The sequence below is a fragment of the Crocuta crocuta genome, unplaced genomic scaffold (assembly GCF_008692635.1).
Source record: "Crocuta crocuta isolate KB4526 unplaced genomic scaffold, BGI_CrCroc_1.0 scaffold354, whole genome shotgun sequence".
Taxonomy (NCBI): Eukaryota; Metazoa; Chordata; class Mammalia; order Carnivora; family Hyaenidae; genus Crocuta; species Crocuta crocuta.
In genome coordinates, this window is record NW_027532819.1 from 7,325 (window position 1) to 34,317 (window position 26,993).

A 26,993-nucleotide genomic window follows, 5' to 3' on the forward strand; every position below is an offset into this window, starting at 1 on the left:
GACAAGGCGAGGTACCTCTCTTTGAGACTTGGTTTCCTGACCTGTGAAATAGGGACAGTCGTTCCCATCTTGCTGGGTTGATGTGAGGATTAAGGGGCCCATGATTGCACATCTCTCAGCCTGATTCTAATCGTTGGCACACCTGGTGGGCAGCCAAGGGGCACTCCCACTGCCTGTAGAGATGGGAGGGCTGGTGGCAGTCCCAACCATTCCAGCCACCCTGGGACCACTCCACTTCAGCAGGGACTATGCANGACACAGGATGTCACGACCACCAGGCTCTTGTCCAGACAATATAGGGGCTCAAGGACTTCTCAGCCATACTCCAGTGTGGCTCCGGTGGGAATGGGGCTGCAGGGATGGTGGCAATAATATTTGTGGTGAATCACATAACTAAAAGGATAAAGCTTGTTACAGTATATAAAAAGCAGCAGTAAGAATTTGTGCCTTTGCTTTCTCATCTGACAGATCTGAGATCAAGCCTTATCTGTGTGACAAGGCGAGGTACCTCTCTTTGAGACTTGGTTTCCTGACCTGTGAAATAGGGACAGTCGTTCCCATCTTGCTGGGTTGATGTGAGGATTAAGGGGCCCATGATTGCACATCTCTCAGCCTGATTCTAATCGTTGGCACACCTGGTGGGCAGCCAAGGGGCACTCCCACTGCCTGTAGAGATGGGAGGGCTGGTGGCAGTCCCAACCATTCCAGCCACCCTGGGACCACTCCACTTCAGCAGGGACTATGCAGATACCTGTGCCCCCCTGAACCAAACTCCCTGTAAAACCACACCTGCCTGAGGCAGAGAAACTCCTCCACTCGGAGGAGCTAGCTGCTCCAAAGGCGACACTGGAGGAGGCGATTGCATCCTGGAAGAGATGTCTTAATGATAATGATGCTTAGCTCGAAGCAACTTGACAGGGACGGTGGAACTTCAGGCTCTGTTGAGGGGATGGTGGCAGCGGGTGACCTCTAGGTGCAAGATCTTTGTGTCTTCGGCACCGGCCACGATCCCACATTCATTGTCCGTGGATGGGCCACTGCCTACGTTGGACGGTGCCTGAGAGCTACCAGTGCCAAGTCAGGTGAGAGCATGTGGGTTTCTTGCCCCCAACTGGTGGACGAGGACTCTGATGACTGAGCTCCACCCCACATCTTCCCAGGTGGGAGCATCCCGCACCCCTACTTGCAGAGAAGCAGCTCCCGCGTCTGTGCACCCTACTCTCCTCAGGAAAGCACAAGGGCAGAGTTCTTTAGGGGCACCGGACAGTAGCCTGGGGAAGAGGTCAGCCTCCGAGCCCAGGCCTGGGGCTGGTGCCCCCCGGCAGGCCTCGGTGCCCTGTGTCACCCGGGGTGGGAGATGTGAAAGGAACGGTCGGTGGAGGCCCATGGGTGCCTGGTGGTCAGACCGGGGAGACTTCGGCCTGGAAGCTGGAGGAACAGTGTGCGCCCGGGCTGATGCGGGTCAGAATGGAGACCTACGTGCTGCACGTGGCCCCGGTGCTGCCTCCTGAAGGGTGCTGGTATTTGGGGTCCGAGGCCAAAAAGTCCTCCAGGTGCCAGCGCCGCCACTTCCACCGCAACTCTGCCTGCACCTGGGAAAATCGAGGTATTCAAGTCTGCTCCTAGTAAGCCTCCTCCGTGGCTGACTGGGCTGCTCTGGATTTAGGGTGTTGAGCCAGCCAGTCAGATCCTCTAGGGGAGTCTAAAGTGAGAGACCCAGATGCTACCTTGGCTAGTGCACAGTGCACTAGGGACAGGAGTTAAATCAAGGCCTTGGAGGAGGTAGGAGGCAGAGAGATCAGAGAATGAGGTCTGGGGAGGGAGAGGGGTGCTGCCCTGGGGTGGCTCACACGAGCTCTTCTGAGTGGATAGATTGCTGTGCTTTGTAACCAGGGCTCCACAGTAACTCAGCCTCCACTGGCTGCTCACCCCCTTTCCCCTATCCCCACGCACCACTTAACCAAACTGATGTGCACAGGAATCCCAGGTGTCCCAGGTGTGTGTGTTTATGTTAACACGCAGATTCTAAGTCAGCAGGTCTGGGGTGCAAAGGGCAGAAATCAGTATTTTTAACAAGGTCCTAGTTATGGGCCATTACTATTTTCTAGCCTGAGAACCACACTTGGAGTCGTAAGATTTAACCCATCTTTGCTCTGTACATATCCCATTCATGTTTCTGGATTTTGAAACCTGACTGCTATCGCCTGGTCCCCAAGGTCTGGGAGTGGCTTACCTCGCCATTGAGGAAGAAGTACAGGATGGCCACCACAAAACCCTAGGGAGGAAGGGGGTAGAGGAGGTGAGGTAGGCAGACTCCAGGAGACCCCTGCCCCTGTACCACCCCTGTCCCTGTCCCTATGTTCCCCCGATTAATCAAAGGACTACGTATACAGTAGGTCTTAATTAGGACTTATTACAGTGGGGGAAAAATGGAATCCAGTGGCAAGGGTCCAAGACTCCAATTCCCTTAGAGCCCAGAGAAGAACACAGACTTTGGTTGATGGTTCATACCTGGAAAAATCCCATGATGAGCTCAAAGACCATTTTCACCTTGGCTGTAAAGTTGCTAGGAAAGAAGGTGACATGAAGTAGTGCACTCCAAACAGGGGAATCAGAAGAAGAGTAGATTTGGCGAGCCTCCTGGGGACAAGGGAAGGACAGACAGTGGGTATAGGAGGTAGGGACGATGACCAGGGTGTGAGGATGGGCTGCTGGCTTCCAGAAGTATAATGTGTTGATGTGTTCCTGCTCCATATCTGCAGTGCCTCTATCCTCATCCCTCTCCCCACCACCTCCGGGTCTCCTAGCCTAAAGGGAAGCATAAAGGAGAAGGAAACTGTTTTCTCACCCTTCTGGAGGAGGGACCATAAAGGAGGCCAGTGCTGAACCCCGAGGATGAGACATAGTATTTCAGGCTCTGTGGCAGCCAAAGGAGAGATGCTCTCAGTCTACAGGAGATTCCTGGTTCCCTCTCTCCTGGTCTCAGTTTCCCTAATCTTTACAGTGGGATAAATGTATACTCAACATGAAAAATTATGGAAATGAGGGTCCACTGGCAAGTCAGAATTGCTTTGGGTGTTATTTAGTGCAGTGCATCCATGAGAGACTAATTCTCTACTAGGGATGAGGGCATTTGGGAAGGAAAACTTTGTAATTGGGGTGCTGACCACAAGTGCCCAAGGCCACCTGGGAGAATGCTGAGCTCTCCAGTTTAGTACAGCTCTGTCTTTGGCTTCTCTTTGTCCACTTCTCTAGAAGTTGCCACTTTTTCTGAGATTGCATCCCTCCCTCCGAGCCTCCCCACACCCATGCATACACTCTCAGCAGGCTCTGAAGGACCAGCTCTTCCTCCACTAGCCTTGTGTGCATGACGGGGTCGATATTCATTCCAAATGACTCATCCCTCTCATCCGTCTCCTATGGCGTAGGGCTCATCCTGGTCAGGCCTCCCAACCACCTGACCTCAGAGCTGGCCCAAGCAGTGTGATCTCACAGTTCCCTGACTGGGAGAGGTCTGAGGGACAGGGGGTATCCACCTTGATCTCTTCTGCCTTGGCAGTCAGTCCAGGGAAGCCTAGTCCTGGGCCTGAGGTCCCACGGCCTGGCCCCTCCCGCTCCTTCCTGGACCTGGTTTACAGCCATGCCAAGATCCTAAGCACTGCCCACCCTTCTTTGGCTACAACTCTATCCCACATGCCCGAGGCTGACAGATGGAGGCTTTCTTTAAATTGAAGGCAATGGGGAAGTGGAGAATGGGAACTGACAGCCCCTCAGCAGGGAGCTCTATCTCCTGTTCCCTCCACCCCCTGCCTGCCAACAGCTGTTCAGTTTCTATCTCACCCACGTGGACCTGGTGATGATCAGCTTCCTTTGCCTCAGATTCAAGCCCTTTGGAGCAGTTCTCCATTGGGGCAAACTGTGCCCTGCAGGCAAAGCAGAAGAAAAGGATGCACAGGTCTATTGTACTGCCCTCGGGCAGGCTACAGACCCCATTCTCAGACTGGAAAGGAAGTTCCTTCTACGCACCCAGAGGGGGAGAATGCTGTCACACCAGGAATGGGAACCTTAGTCTCATCAGAGAGAATCACAGGATTCCAGAATAGAATCTTAAATCCAGCAGCTGTTGACGTTCTAGCTAAGAATCTTAGAACCACAGCACAAGACTCTCCCAAGAGAAGCCAGGCCAAGAACAGTCCAGAATCCCAGGACTGGGAGGCCCTCATGGGACACTTCAGGGTTGTCCCATCTCTGCAGCACCGATAATCAGTCTTCTATTCCCATCTGACGGCACACAGACCCCTACTCACTTCCCCACAGCCACCCTGTCCATATTTCTTTAGTTCTGTCTTTAAGCCCTGTTCTCATGAAAACCTTCCTGTTTCCGCAGTCTTCCCAAGAGCAGAGTGCAGCCCACACACCTTTCTAAGAAAGGAGCATGATCACTGTCCCAGGGACACTGTGCCCTCCCCCTGCCATGGCCATGTGCTTCCCACCCTTGAAGAGGAGGGAGTGAGGGTCAGTTTCCTCACCTGTAAAATGTGGACAGTTTATATGGGACTGTGTGGATGGCATAAGATGATGTGTGGAAACCCCTTAGCACACACCTCACATGCAAACTGCTGTTACTATTACTGGGGACTCCTGAATCCTGAATGTGGCAACCTCGTTGTTCAGCTGGGGGCTTTCCCAGGGCATGCATCTACTGTGTTCCTTTTCTGTGCCAGCACATGCCAGGGACTGGACACATGGTGTGAATAGGGCACAGGTTATCTGTTGTCTTCTCAAGTTCCTTGGCTTGGCAGTAGATAAGTATGTGGGTCTGGGTCTCTTTCCAATGTGAGATTCTGAAGGAAGCAGGAGGGATGAAGAGGCACTGGGCTGGGATGGTGCCTGATTTGGGAGCCCTTCCCTGTGCAGTCCTCTCAACCTCACTGCTGCAGGAGGCTCCCAGCATGAGAAAGAAGTCCTCCTGTGGGCCCTTCTCAGCCCCCCAGCTCCCTCACTGCAGCCCAGGCAGTCTTCAACCAGACAGTCAGTAAACCACTGGCCCAGCTCAGCCCCATATCTAAGGAGCCCACTGTGGGTCCCGCCCAGGACCCGATTCTTGCATGAACATCCCCAACCAGCCTGGGGCAAGTAGAAAAAGGGGACAAGGCTAAATCAGCCAGCCTTGAAGTTGGGACACTAATGCCTCAAATTCTGAGCTCCACTCTCACCAAGAAGGACCAGAGTTCCATGGGCCAGGCCCGTGACATAGCAGGCACCTGGGACCATCATGAATTAGGTGGCCCATCTGCATCTACACAGAAGCTTCTCGTGCCTTCTGTGGGGGGAGGGGCAAAAAATATTACTGTGAAAGCTAGCGATTAGGAGTTATTATTAGTTCCACTAGAAGAGAGCAATGCCAAGGCTGAGAGAGGTTGGGTGACCTGCCCATGGTCACACAGCAAGGAAGCATCAGGGTCGGGATACAGACTTGGGTTAGCCTGACTGCACCTTTCTGAGCTTCCAGACTGGCTGAAGGTGCACCCTGTGCCCTGGGACTCTGGCTGCCCTGGGTATCCAGGGATGGCAGGGGGGATAGTGGGTCATCATCAGGGCTGGGTGGCCTCATTGAAGAGCCCTGGGGCGGTGGCCCATGTCTCAATGGGAACTGTTCCTGAGGAGATCTCAAAGGTGGCCACTATGGGTCCCCAAGATGCAGCCCAAACTTGCGTGTGTGAGGGCGATATGTAAGAGTCTCTTCTTGCTCACCATGTCATGAAAAGTTGTCACAGCCACCCCTCCACTCCTCCTGGGGCCCTCCATGTGAAAATGACAGCTCAGTGACTAAAGGCAGAAATTGGGCATTCCTTTCCTTCTTGCTCTGCCCCCCCCCAACTCTCCCTCAGCCACCAGTCCTGTCCCAGCCTCCCTTCCTCACCACCACCACCAGCTCACCTCGCCAGAAGTAGGTAGGATCCTCCTGGTGGCTCTCCCCACTTTCCTGTCTCCGTTCACCTACTCCCAGCCCGAGAGAGCTGGAGAGATTGTTCTAAATCCTCGATGTGACAGGAAACTCCCCTGCTGAAATCCTGTCAATGGTATCCTGTCCCAATCAGTCAGGGCAAACGTCTTAGGATGGCATCCAAACTTTGTTACCCGTGGCTTCCCTATGCAGGTGGCGAGGTGGGGAGAGATGTCCCACAGACCCCACAGCCAGAGTTAATGTAGCGTGTGTTGTTTCCTCAACCAAATCAGCGGTTCTAGTTTTCACTCTTAAAAAAAGTCTTTTCAAATATTTAAAGGTGAAAACACCACAGATGAAAGACATTCAGACCATGAATTAAAGGACCAGGTCCCCACAGTCATTTTGGTCCCTTGATGAGCAGTCCCTTGCCTGGCCAGTGCTCCTCCTCCAGGAATTTTATGCAGCCCAGGTGGATGCCTTTTTTCTAACTCTACAGTCTTTATCCTCTTCAGCTGTCTTCACCCTTCCCTGTAGAACCAGGTCCCTTCCAGACCTCCAGAGAGGACACTCCTTCCCCAGTCCTCTCACCTAAAGGGGTTAGAGTTAGGGATGGCATTATTTCTACTCCACACTTGCCTTTCTCACAAACCTCCCTCTTTGGAGTTTAAGGTCACTGGCTTACACCTTCTTCCCAGGAAAATCCATCTCTTTCCCTTACATTTTCAGCCCCAACCTAGTCTCCTGTTTCTCTCCATCATTTTCAGAGGCTAAGGGACCAAGTACAGCTGTGCAGGTTGTTTACTGCACAAGGGCATTTGGGTGATATATGGTGGGGGCTACAATCTACTTCATCTTAAACTTGGCACTAGGTGGGTTCTGGTGACAGGCTGACTCTGCCCAAGGAAGGGCACCATGTGGGCCCCATGGAGGCTGGCAGCCTCAGGGTTAGCAGATGGAGGCTGCAGTCCAGGTTCTTATGCAAAGTTGCTGCCTTGACAATTCCAGCAGGGACAGAAGGAAAAGCCATCAGGAGGGACGTAGTCACCAGAGTGTCAGGAGGAGCACAAGTCACAGGAAGTGTGACTTCCAGGGAGTCTGTGAGAAGGCCGGTTGTAGGCTCTGCCAACTGGACACACGAGAGCTCCTGGAGGGGCTCCTTGCCTACCTACCCAGGTGCTGGGTTCCCCTGGAGAGCTGGACTGGATGGCAGCTGGCCTGGAATATGGCCCCTCTGTGACTGCTCTGACTCCTCAGGGAGAGCGATGCTGAGGTCACAACACTGAGTGCTGGGGAGCAATGTCAGCCTGCCCCCAAAGACTCCCTTTGGCCCACCTCGTCCCCATTTTACAAACAGGGAAGCAGGCCCAGAGAGGGAAAGGCCACCTGAAGTAAGAGATGACCAAGTGTCTTTCTGCTCAGTCTCTGAATTCTTAAAAAAAATTTTTTTAATGTTTATTTTGAGAGAGAGAGCCAGAGCATGAGCAGGGAAGGGGCTGAGAGAGAGGGAGAGAGAGAATCCCAACCAGGCTCCAACTATCAAGGCAGAACCCAACATGGGGCTTGATCTCACAAAGTGTGAGATCATGACCTGAACTGAAATCAAGAGTTGCAGGCTTAACCAACTGAGCCACTCAGGCGCCCCCTCTGAATTCTTCTCTAAGTCCTGCTCCTCATTAATCCTTTCCTCTCCAGACCCACTCCTCCTTCTGTTCCTCCCCACTTGGGACCCACTCCTCCCACGGGCCCTCCCCACTCTGGACCCACCCTCACTCAGGTCCTTTAGTCTTTTTTTTTTTTCTCCCTTAGTCTTTGATGAGTCTCCCAGCTCATCAAACTTAAACCCAAGAGGGGCATGCTGGGTCCCTCTCTCCCTGCATGAGCCCTGCACACCCTTCCTGGGTAAGTTTCCCTCATCTTTCCTCTGCCATGCTCTAAGTCCAAACCATTACCGCCTTTTACAGGTCTTCCCATTGCACTACCAGAATCCCTTCTTTTCATGAAAAATATGAATTACTGGTTAAAAAACTCATCCTAAGTTGGACCGTGTCAGTTACTGCCTCTGGTGGCTTCTCAGTGAACTTTGGAAAAAATCCCGTCTTCAGTCAGTGCTCAGGGNCCTCCCCACTTGGGACCCACTCCTCCCACGGGCCCTCCCCACTCTGGACCCACCCTCACTCAGGTCCTTTAGTCTTTTTTTTTTTTCTCCCTTAGTCTTTGATGAGTCTCCCAGCTCATCAAACTTAAACCCAAGAGGGGCATGCTGGGTCCCTCTCTCCCTGCATGAGCCCTGCACACCCTTCCTGGGTAAGTTTCCCTCATCTTTCCTCTGCCATGCTCTAAGTCCAAACCATTACCGCCTTTTACAGGTCTTCCCATTGCACTACCAGAATCCCTTCTTTTCATGAAAAATATGAATTACTGGTTAAAAAACTCATCCTAAGTTGGACCGTGTCAGTTACTGCCTCTGGTGGCTTCTCAGTGAACTTTGGAAAAAATCCCGTCTTCAGTCAGTGCTCAGGGCCAGCATGGTCTGGCCTCCGCCACCTGTCTCTCCTCTCCTCCCACCCCTGAGCCCTCTCTGCTCCAGCCGCCCTGGTCTCCACTGCATTTACTGAGTGCCCATCCCATAGGCTGCTGATTCTCCCTCTCAATAGTCCCCCAACCCAGGATCTTTCCCGCCTCCAGGTCCTCAGACAGCAGCTGAAGCAGCATCCTCTCGTGAGCCCGCCCATCTGTGAGTCCTGCTGTGGGAGCCCGACAGTGACCACAAGAAAGCCTGGTTAGGGACGCGGGGATGTGCCTGCACATGGGGCTCCCTGCCTGGGCAAAGCATGCCTGCAAACAGGGTGCTCTGCCAGGAAGCCTGCACACAATATCCAAGTTTAATGGCCCGCTCGCAAACGAGGGAACATGCCCTCCTTAGAAATAAGGAGGAGGCTGGAATTGTGAGCAGGCCTCTTAGTAAACATGTTGTGGTCGCTTCCTCCCTTTGCTCCCCCCGTCTTTGAAATGTGTTTGGCTACTTGCCCTTAATTGGTAAAGGAATGCATCTTGTAGATTTCAGTTTGTATCCAGTTACCGGGGTATAAAATAAACCGCAAGAGGGGCTTGCGTAGAATTGTTCCTCCGGCTGGAGTTGTGTCTGTGTCTGTCTTTTGTGTGTGTCTTGTGTCATTTCATCCGCAACACCTGCCTTGATGTTGCACCTTAACCCCTTCTCCCTCCTGGCACTTCTTACCATTTGTGACATGTGTTTGTTTTCTTGCTAAATGTCTCTTCATCTAGAGCATTAGGTCCCTGTGGGCAGACAGCATGGCTGTTTCAATGCTGTGTTTGTCTAGCCTGTGCTTTTCATATTAGTAGATGTTTAATAAACATTCACTGAATGGAAGAACGGCTGAATATATGCAGGAAGTTTCTTTAGTTAATCGGTAACAAGAAAGCCCAGTTCCTAAACAGTCCCCTCTTCTTTCCTGCCTTCTATGGGAACATTCATTTTAGAATATGATAAGATGTGGGGCACATGCGTGGCTTATTCAGTTAAGTATCAGACTCTTAATTTCAGCGCAGGTCATGAACTCACAGTTGTGGGATAGAGCCCTGCATCAGGCTCTGCGCTGACAGCACGGAGCCTGCTTGAGGTTCTCTCTCCCTTTCTCTGCCCCTCTGCTGCTCACGTTCGCTGTCTCTCAAAATAACAGAAACAAAAATAAACAAACATGACAAGGCATGTACGCAGCCCAAAAGGTCATCAGCTCCAAGCAGTGAAAGACTGAATCATGACCAGTCCAAGACAACGGGGAACATGAGAGCTATAATTTTGTCATGCATCTGTCAGTCAACTGGTTATCGATTGCTGAGCAAATATTTAGCGAGCCCTTCCCACATGTGTGTCTTTTACGTGAAGAGCTAGTCAAATCCCACAAATCCTTCAAAGACCTAGTTCTGGCACATCACCTTCCACGAAGTCCCACCCCCCAGTTGCTCATCCCTTTGACCCTTTTCCTTTTGCCTTCTCACTTCCTTGACAGGTGAGTGCCCACTCCAACTGGCACCACTTCCACCCAGGGCTCTTACCTTGAACCGGGGAGAAGAACTTCTAGATGAGGGGACAGTCCAAGATGACCACTTGGCCCGGAGGGGTGGCTGGCCAGCAGGTGAGGTTGTCCCACATCTTGCTGCAGCCTGAGGGGTGAAGGCAGAGGACGCAGAGGTCAGCGTTGCCACCAGGTGCCTCCAGCCTTGGGGCCTGAGCCCTTAGGCACCCACTCTTCTTCTTCCTCCAGGCTCCCACCTGGGGAGCCTCCAGTCTGAGAGGAATGGCACTGCCCTGCCCAGGCTCTAAAGGGCCTGTCCTGACAGGGAATGGGGAGGAGGCATAACTCCAGCTCTAATGGCCCTCCGTGAGGGCTAGAGTGCCCCCTGGGGGTATTTTGGACACTGGTGGGTTTTGTTTGTTGCAGAGATTGGAGGGCTCACCTGGAACATGATGGGAGATATTCTGCAAGTGGAGTCTTCTGCAAAACTTTCAGATGAGCCACTGGGCCTTTGTGCAGGTGAAACTCTTTTGTAATGACCAGAGCCTAGACTCTGCCTCCATCTCACATCTAAACACAAGGCACTTACTGCAGAGCCTTAATATACATGGGGTTTTCCTGAAATGCAACCAAGTAAAAGGGAGATGTGCTCTGGGTATGTGCTTTGTCATATCCTGAACATTATTAAGAGTTGTTCAAGGTTTGGAATGTCACATTACCTACAGCAATGTTGGCCGTGTACCTGCGTCAGTGAAACAATTGCCGTGTGCATCAATCTACATCTATAGCTAACGCATTCCCAGAGTTTAGATTTACAGGTACAATTTTTTTTTTAATTTTTTTTTAAATGTTTTTATTTATTTCTAGGAGAGCGAGAGAGAGGCAGCGTGAGCAGGGGAGGGGCAGAGAGAGAGAGGGAGTCAGACTGAAACAGGCTTCAGGCACTGAACTGGCAGTCAGCACAGAGCCCGACGCGGGGCCCGAACCCACGAACCGCGAGATCATGACCTAAGCGAAAGTCAGACGCTTAACCGACTAAGCTACCCAGGCGCCCCTACAGGTACAATTCTTATCTTTTAGTGTGATTGTGCCTGAATACGTACATAGTATTTTACTATAAATCACTTTGCTTTTTATGTTCCTTTTACAACCAGAACTTCATTTACAAGAAAAATGAAGGCCCATGTCCTGAATTTCATTTTATAGTAAAGAAGACCTTAGAAAATATTTGCTCTAAAAGGAAGTGTTGGGGATGATGGCATGGAGGGTATATTGGGGTTCAGCTAGTTCTCGGGGAGCCTTTGTAGAACTCAAAAAAGCAACATAGGTGCCTCCAACTCGATCAAATGGTGACTTGGGCTGTGGGGTGGTGGTGTTCAGGACGGGAGTTTAGGGAAATCCCTGTACTGCAGGCTGTGTTTTCCACCATGAACCTATTAGCCCTGGGGGCTGCCTAGTGAAGGGTGCACAGTGGGGTCCCTAGGGGGCTGCTTTAATTAGCAGATGCATGGTTTTGCCTGTTCAGGGTCTGGGTACCCATGAGGGGCTAAGACTCGCCTGGATCCCCTTCCCTGGGGGAGGTTTATTGCTTCTTTGCAACCCTGCCAGTCCCCTAGATTTTTCAGGAAACCCAACCCCTGAGTCAAAGTCAATGCCTGCTCAGCCAAGCCTAGCCCAGCCCAGGTCCGAAGGTTCCTAGGTTCTCAAGAAGGGAGCTTGGGGAGAGGAAGTGAAAGGATGTCACCATGTGGCGAAGAGCCTCGGGACTCTGAGTGCTGGGGTGACCTGGTGTGGAGGAGGGAACTGGGAGGGAAGGTTGGGGGGGCGGGGACCTTTGGGGACTGCAACAACCGCACCTGCGGCTGAAGGCTGAGAACACCTGCATCCATGAGGCCCAGCCAGAGAACACAGCTTCCCTTCCTTGGGAGTCCCAAGCCCTTCTGTCTACTCCATCATGCGGGTTCTGTGGCCTTACTCCGGTTCCTGGCCTCTCCCCCGCTCCTGTGTCAGCCTCTCAGGAGGCCACAGAGGGGCTCACCATGCCAGGCAAATCCTGCTAGTGGCTCAGGACCCTATTGATCATATCAGCAAATACTTAGGTAGCCTTTGTAAGTAGGAGGCACTCTTCTACCCTCTGATTTAACCTTTCCATTTTACATAACTGATTTAACCTTTAAATACATAACTGATTTAACCTTTCCATTTTACAGATGAGTAACTGAGGCAGGGAGCAAGTAGGTAACTAGCCCAAGGTCACATCGCTGGTGAATGGTGCAGCCTGTTCACAGGTTCATAGGCTCCCTCGCCAGCAAACCTCTCACTCTCCTCCTCTTCTGAAGGGCTCGATATCTGTTCCTTGGGGAATTTTGCCCTGCTGGACCCTGTTTAGCTATCTCTGACCGTGCCTGGCACACCTTGTTTTGTAGGCCAGCTATTGTGTCTAAATCCTCACCAGACTTAGAGCTCTCTGCATCTCCAGCCACTGCATAGTTGGCCGGCAGGTTTGGAGCTGGGTCTCTGGCCCTGAGGTTGGCTTCACTGTAAGTGACACAGGGCAAGGGAGACCGGGCACTGCCCTTGGGTGGGGAGATGCATTCGGCCTCAAGGACTCTCAACACCACCAGGACTAGGCTGTGAACTGTCCTGGGGTACAGGCCAGTGGACATGGCAGGGGACCCTGTGAAGAGAGGCCACTAGAGGCTTGTGGTCAGGGAAGCTTCCTGGAGGAAGCAGCAGGGTCAGGAAGCTGAGAAGGGAGTAACAGCCAAGAAAATGCTAGCGCATCTGAGGGCTTGGTTGGTTAAAGGTCAGACTCTTGACATCGGCTCAGGTGATGATCTCAAAGTTTGAGAGTCTGGGCCCCAGTTGGGTTCTGTGCTGCCAAGTGTGGAACCTGGTTGGGACTGACTCTTTCCCTCTCTCCCTCTCTCTCTCTCTCACTCTTTGTCTGTTCCTCCCCGACTCATGCTCGCTCACTCTTGCAAAATATATAACTTAAAAAAAATTTTTTAATCAGAAAAAATAATGCTGGTTGTCTGGAGAGCCTGTTGTCTTGGGTTGGGGCTCAAGGAGTCTCCTCTGTGTGCCTGAGAGAGAGGCCCCACAGGCCCCACCACACATGTCCCCAGGCCCACAGAGAAACAGGGCTCTTCTTGGCCATGTGTACTCCCTCAACAAGCAAGACAGCCTGGAGACCAGGGTGAGGTTAGTGAGGCAGGGTGGGGGCTTCCACTGTGCTGTTTTATAGATATGTGTGCACCGAAAGATACACACAGACCAGCACCCCCAGGCACAAAGAACCACAGCATGCAAGTATACAGACACGAATGCTTCCTAGGACATGGGAAGACCAGACACAAGCAAACAGAGGCACAGAGAGACACACAGCTCACAAACACGCACACATAGACATAAGTGGGCACAGCACAGATATTCACACTCGTACATCCACGATCACACAGAAACGACACACAGAGACACAGCGCAGCAGGCAGACATATCCAGGCATGTCCAGGCTTACGCAGACACATGCTTCTGACACACAAAGACACTCAGATTCAGACATCGAGCTTGCAGTCCCCAGAAGCCCAGGCAGCTTCAGTTGGACATGAGCCAGGAGTACACACCTAGATGTGCATGAATAGGTCCAGAGCCCCACCCACACAAGGTCATGGGCAGACTCATTTGCCCTTGTCTGGATCCCAGGGTGCCTTCCCAGTGACAGGATTTTGGCATCCGACAGGCACCCTGTGCAAGCAATTACCTCACTGGGATCATGAGGGTGGCTCTACCTCAGGGCCTAGGAGGCAGTGCCATGGGGGGCCTAGATTTGGGGTCTGGGCCTCTCTGGAGTACGCGCAACCCCAGATCCTACTGTTGGGGGTTGCTGAGGATGGTCCACCATGTCTCCTGCTTCTCTGACCTGGAGGGTAGGGCAGGGCGCAGAGGCAGTGCATAGTCTGGCCACCCCTCACCCAGGTCTCAGGCTTAAGGCCTCAGGCAACAGGAGCCTGTCCTTCCTTAAGAGCTGGGGAGGTAAAGGCCATCCGTGAGGCTACACACACTCACTTCTGGTGCAGAAAACAGATTCGGGCACCAGGGCCAAGAAAGAGGGATCCAGGAAGGGTTGCATAAGTGTCAGTCTCTGAGAGGTGACAGGAGACGGAGGAGCTTGGGACATGTAAAGATGTTCCTGCTCTGAGCAAGTCTGTTACATAACTGCAAGTTTGGCCTTGGGGAGGTGACCTGGTAGGGAGACCCAGAGCAGGCACATCCACCTAACTGTTCCAGCCCTACTCTGCCCTCAGTGAGCCTTGAACTCCATACCCTCCCCAAATCCTGAGGGACAGTCTGCCTAGGCACCTTCCACTGTCCCAGCCTCTCTGCTTCTCCAAGGCCTGCCCACCCTTCAGAATCTGTCCCAAGGGCACTTTACAAAGGAAGGCCTCTGGAATCCCTCCCATTCCTATCTCAGCTGTTGGGTGGGGCACCCAGGGTAGGGAGGGGGTCATCAGAAGTGCTGGCCTTGCTAGCTCCAGGAACTTGGGCAGCCTCCACCTGAGGGGGCCTCTGGCACCACCCGTCAGGCCCTCATGCTACCAGATCAAAGCTCACCCACATCCCTAAGCTGGGCCTGCATGTGCTCGGCCTATGAGTCTGACTATGACATGTCTCACCAGCTGCACAATGAGCAGGTGGTTCACCTGGCCTACTGATGGTGGGTTGGGATGGGGGAGGGAATCATGTGTGCCTCAGGGCCTGTGTCTGTGGTGGCATCTCTGGGTGGAGAGCTGGGGGTTGGGAGGAAAAAGCTAGGCCTCAGAACCCCCAGTTTAGTGTGTTCTCCTTGGCTCACAGCAGGACACTTCCAGGCCTGGGGCAGATGATGGGATCAGAGAGGCCCATTAGGACTTCCTGCTTCCCTGTCCCCCAGCTTCCAGTGGCATCCTCTCCTCACCCCCAGCAGCTCTGTGGCGCCATTCCCATCTGATACATGTGGGAGGAATGCGCCCTGGATCTGGGTTCATCAGGTGAAGAGAGCAGGGCTCCCTGGGGGTGTGCAGGCTCTCCTCCTACAGGGCCTCACCTGCTGTGTCATTCTCCTGCTGGGCCTCCTCCAGGCACTGCTTGTGCTACACCTCAATCAGCTGCAAGTAGTAACATTCTTCCTGTTGCAGGATGGTTGCCTGGGTGCCCTGGGGAACAGAGACAGGGAGAGGACCCGTCAGCTTCATCCACGGCTTACCTCTCATCCACAGACTCCAGGAGCATGAGACTCAACAGGGCCTGTCACATGACTGACCAAAGTTCTAGACAGAACCCCAATCCCAACCCCAGACTAAAACCCAACCGTGACCTGGATTGGACCCAGAGCTCTTGACCGTAGTCACCAAGGCTGGGTCTGCCTTGAGGGCCCTGTGTAGCTTCCTGGTGGTTCCAATAGTGCCGCAGCAGTAACAGTTTTGTCTTTTCTTTGAGTGGCACTGTCTGGTACCTCTCTGTAGAGCTCAGCTAGTGTTACCTGGTTACGAAGACTTGGTCCCTGAAGCCAGGCTTGGGAGGAACCCAGGAGTCTGGCTCCATCTTCCAGCCCATGTCCTCATTCCAGGAGCCTGTGCTTGGTCTCCTGAGTCACCAGGCTGGAAAGGGACAGTGGCCCTCTTTACTCACACGTCACCTGCCTTCTTCTTAGCTTCTAAACAATTTAAGCTATATCAGATCTAATGAAGGAGTGGAGGTTTCAGGAAATAAGAGGGGCTCCTCTTGGGTGTCTTGCCATCCCACCAAACCTCCTCTGTCCCTGTCCCTGCCCCTGCCTCTAGGAGGTAGGGAGAAGAGGGATGGGAAAGCCCAAGTCTCGCCCCTCCCCGTTCCTGCACCCTGGCCAGGGATCATGGATGGAGCCAGACCGTGTGTTGGCATGGGGGGGGCGGGTGGGCATTGACATTGGAGCCAATAGGTGAGCAGGGGGTGATGGCTGCCCAGGAACAGACAGAAAAAAAAAAACAGATCTTGGAAACACTAGGTGGGCAAGGGCAGGTGAAGGCCTCCATGCAGGAACCACTGAGCTGGTAGAAGCTTCTGCTGGTCTCTTTGGCTGCCACCTCTGGGCAACCTTCCATCAGTTTCCTCATCTTTGCTCAGGGAGGAAGAATGCCTTAGTCCCCAAAAGAGATGTTGGGGAACGTTCAGCAATGCAGCTCCAGAAATCAAGGATTCTCAGTGTCTCTTCCAACTTGTTCCTCCTGCCCCGGGACAAGGTCCTTACCTCCCTCAGTGCCTTGTAGGATAAATGGGCCTCCACCACCTCCATTGCTGACTCAAAAAGTCTTGTTGCAGTGGGGCCATGGGGGCAAAGCATCTCTTTCCTTAAGGGTATCCACATCTGGCCTGGTACCAAGGGTATGACTTTGACCACTGTTTGAAGTAAAGTGATCCCACGGAGGGATAAGCATTCCAGGTGCCAGGGAGCTCTCCATTGCTATAGAGGAAGGAGGTCTAAGCTGAGCTGGACAACTCAGTGCCCAAGAGGCTGCGCAGCTGACTCCCTTCCACTTAACACTCTCTCATCCTTTGTGGAGGCCTTGGTGGAGACTCTCTGTCACAGAGGTCCTCACCATCTAACTTTCCCACATGCAGCTAAGCACCACAGCTGGCCTAGCCCAGGTGCGAGGGAAGACATCCTTGTCCAGTATGTCTTTCAGACTCCTTGGCATCTAGACTTGCTCACCCATGTGCCATGGCCCAGAAGCCCCACTGGGTTCCATCTTGGACCGCTAACTTTATCAGCTAACTGGGGTAATGACATTAGCTGGTTAAGTCATTGAAAACTTGGCATATGGAGAGTAACACAGATCCATATATGGATATATGGATTTCTGTATAACTGTTTAAAAGAAAATACATGAGAGTTGAAGGAAATGTGCCATAGTCCCTCTTTGGGGTCCCATGCTTCCCTTCTTGCCCAAAAGCATTACTGAGACTGAAACGCTCAAGATGCTCTGTCTTTAGGTGATCTGTGGTGGGCTTATGCTGCTCAGGCATGGGAAGAGGGGTGGCCAAAGGTGGCCTCTGGAAGAAGAACCTGGGGATTGGCTTGTGTCCCACTACTGGTCTGTCTTGCTTGCCTGGAGCATGCTTCTCCCTGAAGTGTCCTCCCAGCCCCACTGCCCTCCAGAAACAGGGTTTGTTCTGCCTTCTGCCCATTCTCCCCTCCCCTCCTCCCACCACATGAACACAGGTTGGATGGTGGTAGACGTTCTTGCTGCTGCCTTTCCACCATCCTTTACCCTCCACTGGTGCCATGCCCTCATCTCTATCGGGGAAACCACCTCCTTCCCTACTCCTAGTTCTTGGGATTCTGATTAACCCTTTTCTAAGAAATCAACATGTGATCAGACTTGAGCCCGTCAGAACATTCCTGACCTTAGTGCCTGGCACATCACCCAAGTCAGGCTGCTGAGAGCCAGCAGGCTCATCCCTGGGACTTTGGATTGAGCTATTAGACAAGTGGATTTGTCTTTCCCACTAGACTGGAAATCTCAAACAGTGCAGGGGCTGGAACTACTGTCACTATCTTATTGCTTCTTGTGTTGTGCAACACAATGACGAAGCCACACAGGTAAAGGCTGAATAAGGAGATGGAGAAAAACTGGATCCTCTTGACTGTCTAAGTCCCTAGATGCAGCCATGCCTAAAAGTAGCCCTGCTTCCTAACAACATGAGTCAGTGTCTTTATCTATTTCTTGAATCAGTTGAGTTTTCTATCCCTGTAACTAAAAGGGTCCAGACAAGTGCTCTGAGGACAGGACAATGGATGCCTTCATTTGATGGGTCTTCTTAAGCCAGAGCTGTGGCCATGCTGTTTACCAAGAGAGAATCATTTTTCAAAATTGTAAAGGCATATAGGGTTCCTAGTAGCTTCTGACAGTGGAAGCTTTGGGTCAACTTCTCTAGCCAACTCTGCCCACACCCCCCCAACAGCACAGCCACAAAGCCTTTCCCGAGAGACAGTTTGCAGGGGGAGGGGCAGGAGGCACTAGGATAACCTAGGAGCCTGGGGTATCTCTGAATAAAGTGAGGGTAGTCTGGAAGATGAGCTCTGTCTTTACCACAGCTTAGTGGAGTGCTAGACTCCATCTGCAGAAGGGTAGAGGAACGAGAGACCCAAAGAGGGATCTCGGGTCACCTAGCAAATGCACAGTCCTAGACATTCGAGTCTGGACTGCATCAATCCCTCTTCATGGCTTAGCTTTCGGCCATCTGGTCTACAACTACCCTTTGGAGGACAGGGCCAAGGTAGCTCCCTGTAGTTCTTATCATTGAAGAATTCAGGCACACTTTGAACTTCCTCTTCCACTTATTTCCCTATGCTAAACATCCTCATTATCTCTCTGGACTCCAGACACACAAAGTTGGAAAATTCCCAGCCAGATATAGCTAAGCCTACTGATTCTAGGAAAGGGTTACAGGGTGGGATTTAGGTGGGGTGTGGGCTTCCTAGAGAATGGGTAGTAGAGGTGGGTTTTTGAAGATGTGTGTTTGACAGTTAGCAGTGGAGTAAGAACATTCCAGAGAGTAGGAGCAGCGTGTACAGAAGTATGAAGGTATGAAAATGCCTAATACATGCAAGATTGCAAAAGCCTGGGGTGATTGTAGCAAGGAGTCCTGAGACATCAGGAGACAAGTTGTGGGATACAGGCAGGGGCCAGGCCTCATCAGTACCTGCTTGGATCAGTGTACTAGGTTTCAGCCCCACCACCTGCAACCCAAGGTCCCCAAGGCCTAACGGTCAAACTCTGCCCTTCAAAACTGGCATTCAAGTCTCTCCTTATTTCTATGACTGCCTACCTTTCCCAACTTGTCTCCTGATGCCCCACATGGAGAGGAGAAAGTAGGGCTTTGTCTCAATCCCTTACCCATTCCTGTGCTGGGCTGAGCTCCACGTGGGCTTAAAGTCACCTGACCCTGTGGGTGGGTTGAGGTGAGAGTTTCAGGCCCTATTGAGTCCCCAGTACCTTTTCTATCACAGGAATTCCTGAGGCCAGAAGAGGAGAGCTAACCAGAGTGAGCAAGTCTGTAGCCTGCCTTCAATCCGGGATCTCTTATGTGCCCTGCCATGGTACTGGCTGGATGTGGGAGGTGATGACTAGAAGCCGGCAGGAGAACCCTGAGTCTCTGGTTGGGGGCAGGTATTAGCCAAGTCTCATTAAGTCCACCTGCTTACATTGGTCTCTTCCTCTCTATCCCCACTGTGAGCGCTTTCTCCTGCATGTGGGGCTCCCTGAAATCTGGGGTAGGGTGTAGATGCTGGGAGCTGTGGCTGTTAGGTGTTAGAGGCTTTGAAAGATGGAGTGGAGGGCTGACTCAGCTTTTGTGGGTGCCATACCCACCCCTCCAGGGAAGCTTGAGCCCACAGCTACCGTCCGGGATTCAGAACCCCCAGCCTCATCTGGGGAAAGAGAACTGTGGTGGGAGAAGCCAAGGAAGGCAGAAGCAGCATGGTGGGGAAGCGGGAGTCCCTCTGAGGGCCAGCTGGTTTCTGAGAGGGGTGACAAATGCAGCAGGCTAGAGTAGGTAAGATGGGAGAAAGCACTTCCTGCCTGCAAATTACCAAGCCCTAGGAGCCACAGTGAATGATTTGTGTTTCCCAGGCTTGTTGAGGAGGGCCCTTTTCCCTGGCCAGGTTGCAGGGAGCTGGGGAACAGGGGATAAAGAGCCACAGGGGTCTCATTTACCCTTCTCCCATCACCAGCTCATATCCCATGATTTATTAAGCTGAAAAACAAGCTCTTCCTGCACAATCTGTCATCAGAAGAGGGGAAGAGGTCACCAACTGACACTGGAAGTCTCACAGCCTCGTGGCTACACTCAGCCCTCTGCACAGGACCCTGACACCAACATCACCCCTGGACGCAGCGTGTATAAACTGGGTTCTCTTTCTACAAGAGGCAGAGTATTTAAACCTGAGTCCCTGCTGCTCCTGCCTTGCTGGCCATTGCCACGGTGAGACTTTGCAAAGAAACTCCGAGAGGCTTCGTGCCCTTAAGTATACCTCACAATAAGGGCCCTTAGATGGGGCCCAACTTAACCCCAGGCTGAAGTCTGGGACCACCCTGCGATATGGAAAGTTCTTTCCTGCCCCAAGCCCAAACCTGCATCCCTATCTCCCTCTGTCCTTACCCCTGCAACCACCACCCCACACACACCACTCAGAGTTCAGCCTCTCCCAAGAGGAGATATCGTTGGCAAAATTTGGATACTTAGAGGGGAGGCTTCAGATTATCAGCAAAATGAGATAAAAATAGATGGAGGGAGAGGCGCCTGGGTGGCTCAGTCAGTTGAGTGTTCAACTCTTGATTTCGGCTCAGTTGGGGATCCCAGGGTCCTGAGATCGAGCCTCACATCAGGCTCCAAGCTGAGCGGGGAGCCTGCTTAAGATTCTCTCTCCCTCTGCCCTTCTCCCCCACTTGCTCTCTCTCTCCCTCTGCTCTTCACCCCCACTTGCTCTCTGTCTCCCACTCTCTCTCTAAACTAAAAAAAAAAATTAAAAATCGGGGCGCCTGGTGGTTCAGTCGGTTAAGCGTCCAACTTCGGCTCAGGCCATGATCTCACAGCTCGTTAGTTCAAGCCCCATGCCTGGCTCAGAGCCTGGATCCTGCTTCAGAGTTTGTTTCTCCCTCTTCTCTCTGCCCCTCCCCTACTTGCACTCTATCTCTTTCCAAATTAAATAAACATTTAAAAAATTTTTAAGTAAATAATTTTTTTTTTACATACAGGGAGGAAGAAACCAGACTGCAGCATGGGGTGAGGGAATGCCTGACTTGATACCTCCCTTCTGGTAGGCTCAGTGGGTGGGACCTTCAGAAAGGCCTGGGCTCTGCAGCACATCAAGGCTGTGGCGATGCCGGAGTACTTTCACGTGGCTGGGCAATAACTGCTGACCTTTCTTGGTAGTTCCTTAGTGCCGTTTACATGTGACCCAGGACACAGCTCTGGGAGTGGACAGTGCTGTCATTTGTCCTCATTTTACAGATGCAGTGGGAAGACTTGCCCAAGGTCCCGCAGCCAAGAAGGAGCTGGCCGTCTGATTCTGGACCCTGTGGACCTAACGGGCTCTGCCACCTCACCAAGGGAGACTGCTTCTTCCCAGGCAGCTGTAGCATGCTGCAGGCTGCCCTGGACCTCTGGAGGTATTTTTAAAGTCATAAAATGTACAAAGCTGAAGTGACATCCCAGGGAATTTTCACACATGTGTACACCCATATAAGTACCGCCCAGATCAAGCTATTCCACATTCACTGTCACCCCAGGGGTCTCCCTCGAGCCCCTTCCCAATAGGATGAGGCCTGATTTCAACTTCTTGGAGTGCTGTCTGCAAGGCTTGGGAGAATGTTTCTCCTCTTTTCTGTGACTTCTGGATCCCATGATTTACCTTACCTACCTGTGCCCCACTTCCTCCCCACTGCCCTTTTCTCCTCCTTCTCCCTCTTCCCTTTGCCCCCACTACACTCTCTCCATCGCTTTACCAATTCAAACACAAAAGCCTTAGAACAAAGGGCACAGCCTGGGAAGCTGGTTTGGGGTCCTGTGTGCCTTTGACCATGCTGCCTTCTCTCTAGGTCCTCAGTTTCCTCCTGTGACTCTTTGTTGCCCCATTATTTCAATAGGGGAAAGGCTGGACTCTGGGTGGTGTGTGTGTGGGGGGGTGGCTCAGGGATAAAGACAGAGAGGGAGACACAGGGATGCAGGTTTGAGCTTGGGGCAAGAACGAACTTTCCATATTGCAGGGTGGTCCCAGGACAAGGGCTCTCATTATTAGAATACAAGCAAAGATTTCAGCCTGGATTTAAGCAGGGCCCCATCTAAGAGCCCTTCTTGTGAGGGGTTCTTAGGGCATGGACACTCTTGGAGTTTCTTCGCAGAGGCTCACTGTGGCAATGGCCAGCGAGGCATGAGCAGCAGGGACTCAGGTTTAAATTCTCTGCCTCTTGGAGAAAGAGGATGCAGTTTACACACATTGTGTACAGTGGTGATGTGTCCAGGGTCCCGTGCAGAGGGCTGAGTGCAGCCACGAGGCTGTGAGACTTCCAGAGTCAGTTGGTGACCTCTTCCCCTCTTCTGATGACAGATTGTGCAGGAAAACCTTGTTTTTCAGATAGCAGGGGGGACTTCCTGAGAGATACGGATCCTCACATCATGAGCCTCAAGAAAAGGGCTGTAGATAAAGACTGGGCCATGTCCCAGAGAAGGGCATGATGTCCATCCACCCACCAGCTCATTGTACAGGCTCCTTCTAACCCAAGTAGGAATGCTCCTTCCCATCAGACCCGAACCCCCGATAATATCACCATGCATCTTGAGGTGCTTGAGTAAATGCTGTTTTGAGACATTTAAACACAAGATATTAAGGAATGCCTGTTCATTATGTTAGGCACTGCAGTGGTATTATAGTTATATGGGCAAACATCCTTTGGTTTTAGAGATGCATCTTAAGATAATTTGCTGTACAAGGTCATCCTGTCTATAATTTACTTTAAAATACTTCAACCAGAAAATGGAAATGTTGCAAATATTAATTCTCATGGGTTATTAGTTTTCAAACCTAGGGATGGGGAAGACCAGCACTGGGAGTTCCTATCTCGCCATTTTGCTGACAACACTCCAAGGAATGGGTATTTCCATGCTCATAGTAGTATTCTCCTTTTTAAAATATATTTGAACATTTTCACAATAAGGTTAGATTGAAACGTCTCATGATATGGTGGAGAGATTAACTGTGTTTCTATTACTTCTGAAATACATCCAAGGTGTGTGAGAGACTTTGTACATATTATACATTTGTGGTGGGGAGGGTAGAGTGTGGGAGGTTGAGTAGCAAAAGCAGGGGGAATGGGACAGGGCTTCTCTAGTCCCCTGGCCCCATTCCTGCATCCACGGCCGGAGGGGCCACACTGAAGGGTCCTTGCAAGTTGCAGGCTCAGCCCAGGCTGGGCTGCCACAGAGGCTGTCCACCCTGTGAGGAGGCCCATTGCATACCATCCAGCCCTCCCTGAGACGACTCATCATCACCTATTTGGGCCTGGAGCCTCAGCCCCACACTGCCTGGCTTACCTTATGGGGACACTCCCAACCCCAGAGCTCCTGAGCTGGGGAATCAAGAGAAGAAATGGCCTATAACAGTTCACATGGCACTGTGTTCTTCAGGGGTTCTAGCAGTCCTGACTGGAGGACAAAGCCCTTTTCAGAGTCCTGAGGCTCCGAGGGAAAAGTATGCCTCAGTTGCGCTGTAGAGCTGGCCTCCAACCCAGCCTCTCTTCCCATTTCTCCCGCACTGGGACCAACGTTCCTACCTTCCCTTTTGTGATGAGGAAACTGAGGCCCTTGCACAGAGATCAAGCTTGTTCTCAAGGTCAACTGACCATTGCCACAGAGTAGGGCAAGGGCCAGGTCTCGTGTGCTCTGGAAGGCTGAGACTTAGAACACNTAGGTGAGGCTTTGAGTGCTCAGGAGGTGGGAGGAGGGGAGGCGCCTAACAATTGTTACTAAGTTCTGCTCACAGGACAGGCAATCAGCTTCTCACCCCCAGGGTGTACAAGACATTAGCTAGATAGAAACACAGAGATTCCTGCTTTGGTGGACGTGATGGTAAGGGAGGTAATTGTGGGCTAGAAGAGAGTAGGCGATCTATATATTCTACCTGCCAACAGCCAACCTGGAGCTGGTGCCGGACCTGGAACCCACTTTGGTTTTAGGCTCTGACTAAGAAGCAACCCCAGATTCTTCACATCCTGGGGCAGGGAAAGAGAAAATCAACCCCAGTCCTGGTCTGATTGGGGGTGGGGGGAACAGGTATCCTTGGGATTTATTTTGCCCATCTGTAAAATGAGCTTTGGTGGATTCAGTGAGTCTTGAGGTCTTCCCTGATCTTAGAGGGAGATGATCTATGCGTCTCCTGTCCTGCAGGTGAGCCACCCACAGCCACAGCCACACATTGGAGGCATACACGTACCTGTGTGGGGATGAAGCAGGAGTGGGAGGAAGAGGACACAATGCCTCATGGCTGTTTGCACTTTGCTCAGCTTTTCCCATGCACATGTCTGGCCCTTCCTGATAAACATCACCCCCAACCCCTCGCTGCCCACCACCTTCCACCTTGGCCTCTTACGTTTCAGCTCTGCTCTGAGGGACGGCACAGGAAGGGCCTGCCAGACAGCTCCTTATTCCCAATGCCCCTGCCCAGCACTGAGTCTCCTGCTGAGGCGTCACTCCTACACGTAACACACAATGGCCCGCAGGCACTTCCTGACGGGCACAGCACACAACGACCCTCACAGCCTCCCTCCCTCCCACCCACCGTCTACCAGGCCTTCCATTTCAATCGACCACAGTCCCCAACCTTGCACCCACTCACTTCCTCTCCCCACGTACAACGCAGCCTCTACACCGATGGCAAGGTTGAGGAGCACGCTTTCTCCTGGCGCCCCTCCACCATGTCTCAGATCACCTCACTGAGTGGGCTCCCAGCAGCGCTGGGAGGGACTAGGCGCGACCGAGATCCCTTCCCTCGGGTCTAGATCCAGTCCGAGGCTGAACTGGGAGGGGAGACCCAGTGCTCCGTGCCCCCATTCGCCGTACACAGACGTGTGCACAAACGGCCCGGCTCCCGCCGTCCCCCACTCCACCCGAGGCGGCCGGGACTCAGGGGGCCCGGAGGATACTCACCACGGGGCAGAGGGCACAGGCGAAGATGCTGGCCAGCACGCATAGCCAGCGGGCGGGTGGCGGGCTAGTTGGGCGCATGGTCCACCCTGAACCCACGACAAGCAGCCCGGCGCCTGGAATGGGCGGGCGGGCGGCGCATCGCGCGGCCAATGGCTGGGAGCCCAGCCGAGTGGCGCTGCAGTGGTGGCCGCTACAGGAAGAGGAGCAGCTCCAGACTGGAGGTGGTCCCCGCGGGCTCGTCTGACGCGCGGCAGGTCTAGTCAATGGATTGGCAGGGGCGGGGCCGCCGCTCAGGGGCGGGGCGGGGCTGGGGGCTCCCCTGCCGGTGGGGTGTCCCTGAGCTCTCTCCGTGGATCACCCACATCAGTCCTCCTCTGTCACCTGGCATTCACGAGCCTTCACCCCTTCGGACCTCATCCTCGGGAGACTCAAGACCCCAACACGCCACATCCTTCCCTGCTTAGCTCACAACCTTTCCAAGCTCCTGGTTGCCTTTCCCACTCCCACACGCCCCCCTCAGCCCCTCCCAGGACGCTCTTCACGCCCACCTTCAGAGCCACCTCCTCCAGGAAGCTCCCCTGCCAGCCTCCGCATTTCCCATTTCTGCGCGTCGGAGGACAGGTGCTGGCGGGCCGGACTCTGAGACAAGACGGGTTACTTCTAATACCCCAGGCTGTGAGCTGTGGCCTGCGTAGGGTCCTAGGTCATAAGCGACTCGGAGGTGGGGCCTGTGGTTTGATTCATTTTCAATCAGCCCAACTCATCGCTCACCAGCACAGGAGGGGAAACAAGGGCGCGAGTGAGGCCCGACTCGGGGATCCTCGGTGCCACTTCTGAGCCCAGGCGACCTGGCAGGACGCGCTTGTGACCGGCTGGGCTCCCGGGCCCTTCACAAGCAGGGAGTGAGGGGGCCGTGCTTTAGGGAGCATTGCAAATCTGCGCCCTCACCCGTCTCCACCTGGGCACCTCCCGAGGGAAGCTGTGCCGGAGTTCCAGCGCCCCCATGCGGGGAGGGAAGATCTGTCCCCTGTGCTCGCGGCCAGGCTGCGCAGCCTGCCTAAAACGAAGCAGACCTCCTCATCTTCCTCCTCCTCCTTCTCCCACCTTCCGTGTTTTAGCAGTCCGGAAAACTGATGTGCGGAGAAAGGCCTGGATTCAGGCCGCCTGTTTCTGGTGCCTCGCTCCCTAGGCTGGCCGAGATGGCCTCTCCTTGACCACAGATCCTCTTGCCTAAACTGCGTGTCCTCAGGGCTCTGTTTTAGTTGTCTCTAGAATGAGGCTCAGGTACACCGGTCCCGCGCCCTGGGAGGTCTTCTTGTAGACCAAGAGTAGGTGGCTGCCTTGTCCTCTTTCCGAGGGCTCAGACGGAGTGATCAAGGCTGGAGGTGGTAGACATTTCGTAGATGGTGAGTATTGAGAAGGGGATGACACTGTTCAGTGGAGAGGCAGAGTGCATGCGTCCCTGGGCGCCTAGCCAGAGGCACACTGTTTGAAGGAGGTCCCACTCCAGGCGCTGGTTGACTAGCCCGTGCATCAGACCCACCTAGGCCACCCTCCTCACAGCGTGGGAAACTCGGCCTCTGACTTTACGGGTGGGATGAAGTTATGGAGAGTCAGGGAAAAGCCTAGAAGGGATGAGCTCCCAGACCCTCCTCGATTTAGGCTTATCTGGGGTGCTAGCATTTGCTTCCCTCCTTCTCCCCCTCCTTCCCTTGCACATTTATTAATAGCTTGCTGTATGCCAGGCTCTGTGCTGTGCAATGGGACACAGAGGTAGATAAGACAGCAGCACCTCCTGATGGAGGCGGACCTGGAGAGCTATACTACTCCCCACAATTTCTACTTTCTTCCAGATGAGCCTGGACAGAAGGCCTTCCCCGGATACCGGAACTGTGGAGATGACCATTCTGGGGTTTGGACCCAACCTCTCAGTGGAGGATGTGTTTGAAGAATCTCCAGGCTTCTCCTCTGCCATGTCCACTTCTGGAGGCCAGGTTAAGCTCAGAAGCCAGGAGTCCTTGGCTCCCCTTTTGACCCTGACAGAACCCCTTCTCAAGCCTCAGTTCTCCAGCAGGACAGTGGAATTGGGTCTCAGTTCTGAGGAGTCACCTCTGCTGGCACAGCGCTAGATGTGGCAAATCCATGGGCTTTGGCTCTCATAAATATTTGCCTATTCTACACACACACACACACACACACACACACACACACACACACACAGCACTTGCCGACTACAGCATACTGAAGTCCCACCATTAAAGCTTGTCTCTTGGTCCGCTGAA

At 53.0% G+C, this 26,993-nt stretch overlaps 1 protein-coding gene and 1 long non-coding RNA gene across 6 annotated transcripts; one reads left to right on the top strand and one right to left on the bottom strand.

The window, feature by feature from the left end:
* Nucleotides 1-260: 260 nt before the first annotated feature.
* LOC144245677 (uncharacterized) lies at nucleotides 261-25,355 on the bottom strand. 5 transcript variants are annotated; one of them, XM_077781006.1, is made up of 9 exons: nucleotides 25,260-25,355; nucleotides 15,509-15,626; nucleotides 15,074-15,182; nucleotides 10,028-10,135; nucleotides 2,512-2,640; nucleotides 2,234-2,275; nucleotides 1,480-1,592; nucleotides 790-866; nucleotides 261-351 (listed from the first exon to the last, which is right to left on the bottom strand). In XM_077781006.1, exons 3-9 carry the CDS (start codon nucleotides 15,083-15,085, stop codon nucleotides 266-268), a joined length of 567 nt encoding a protein of 188 aa, XP_077637132.1. In that variant the 5' UTR covers nucleotides 15,086-15,182; nucleotides 15,509-15,626; nucleotides 25,260-25,355; the 3' UTR covers nucleotides 261-265. The 5 variants fall into 5 exon arrangements, with proteins under 5 accessions (XP_077637132.1, XP_077637133.1, XP_077637131.1 ...); XM_077781007.1 differs by lacking the exons at nucleotides 15,509-15,626; nucleotides 25,260-25,355 and adding exons at nucleotides 10,430-10,605; nucleotides 24,712-24,912; XM_077781005.1 differs by lacking the exon at nucleotides 25,260-25,355 and adding an exon at nucleotides 24,712-24,912.
* On the top strand, nucleotides 25,286-26,993 carry LOC144245679 (uncharacterized). Its single transcript, XR_013339395.1, has 2 exons — nucleotides 25,286-26,117; nucleotides 26,565-26,993. It is a non-coding gene; the product is annotated as an uncharacterized LOC144245679 (long non-coding RNA).

What these genes read in the sequence shown, in the direction of transcription:
- LOC144245677 (XM_077781006.1), bottom strand. An exon ending in ACTTCTTCCTCAATGGCGAG is followed by an intron (nt 1,593 to 2,233) that starts GTAAGCCACTCC and finishes CGATTTTCCCAG; the next exon opens with GTGCAGGCAGAGTTGCGGTG. An exon ending in ACCGGGGCCACGTGCAGCAC is followed by an intron (nt 867 to 1,479) that starts GTAGGTCTCCAT and finishes CATCTCTTCCAG; the next exon opens with GATGCAATCGCCTCCTCCAG.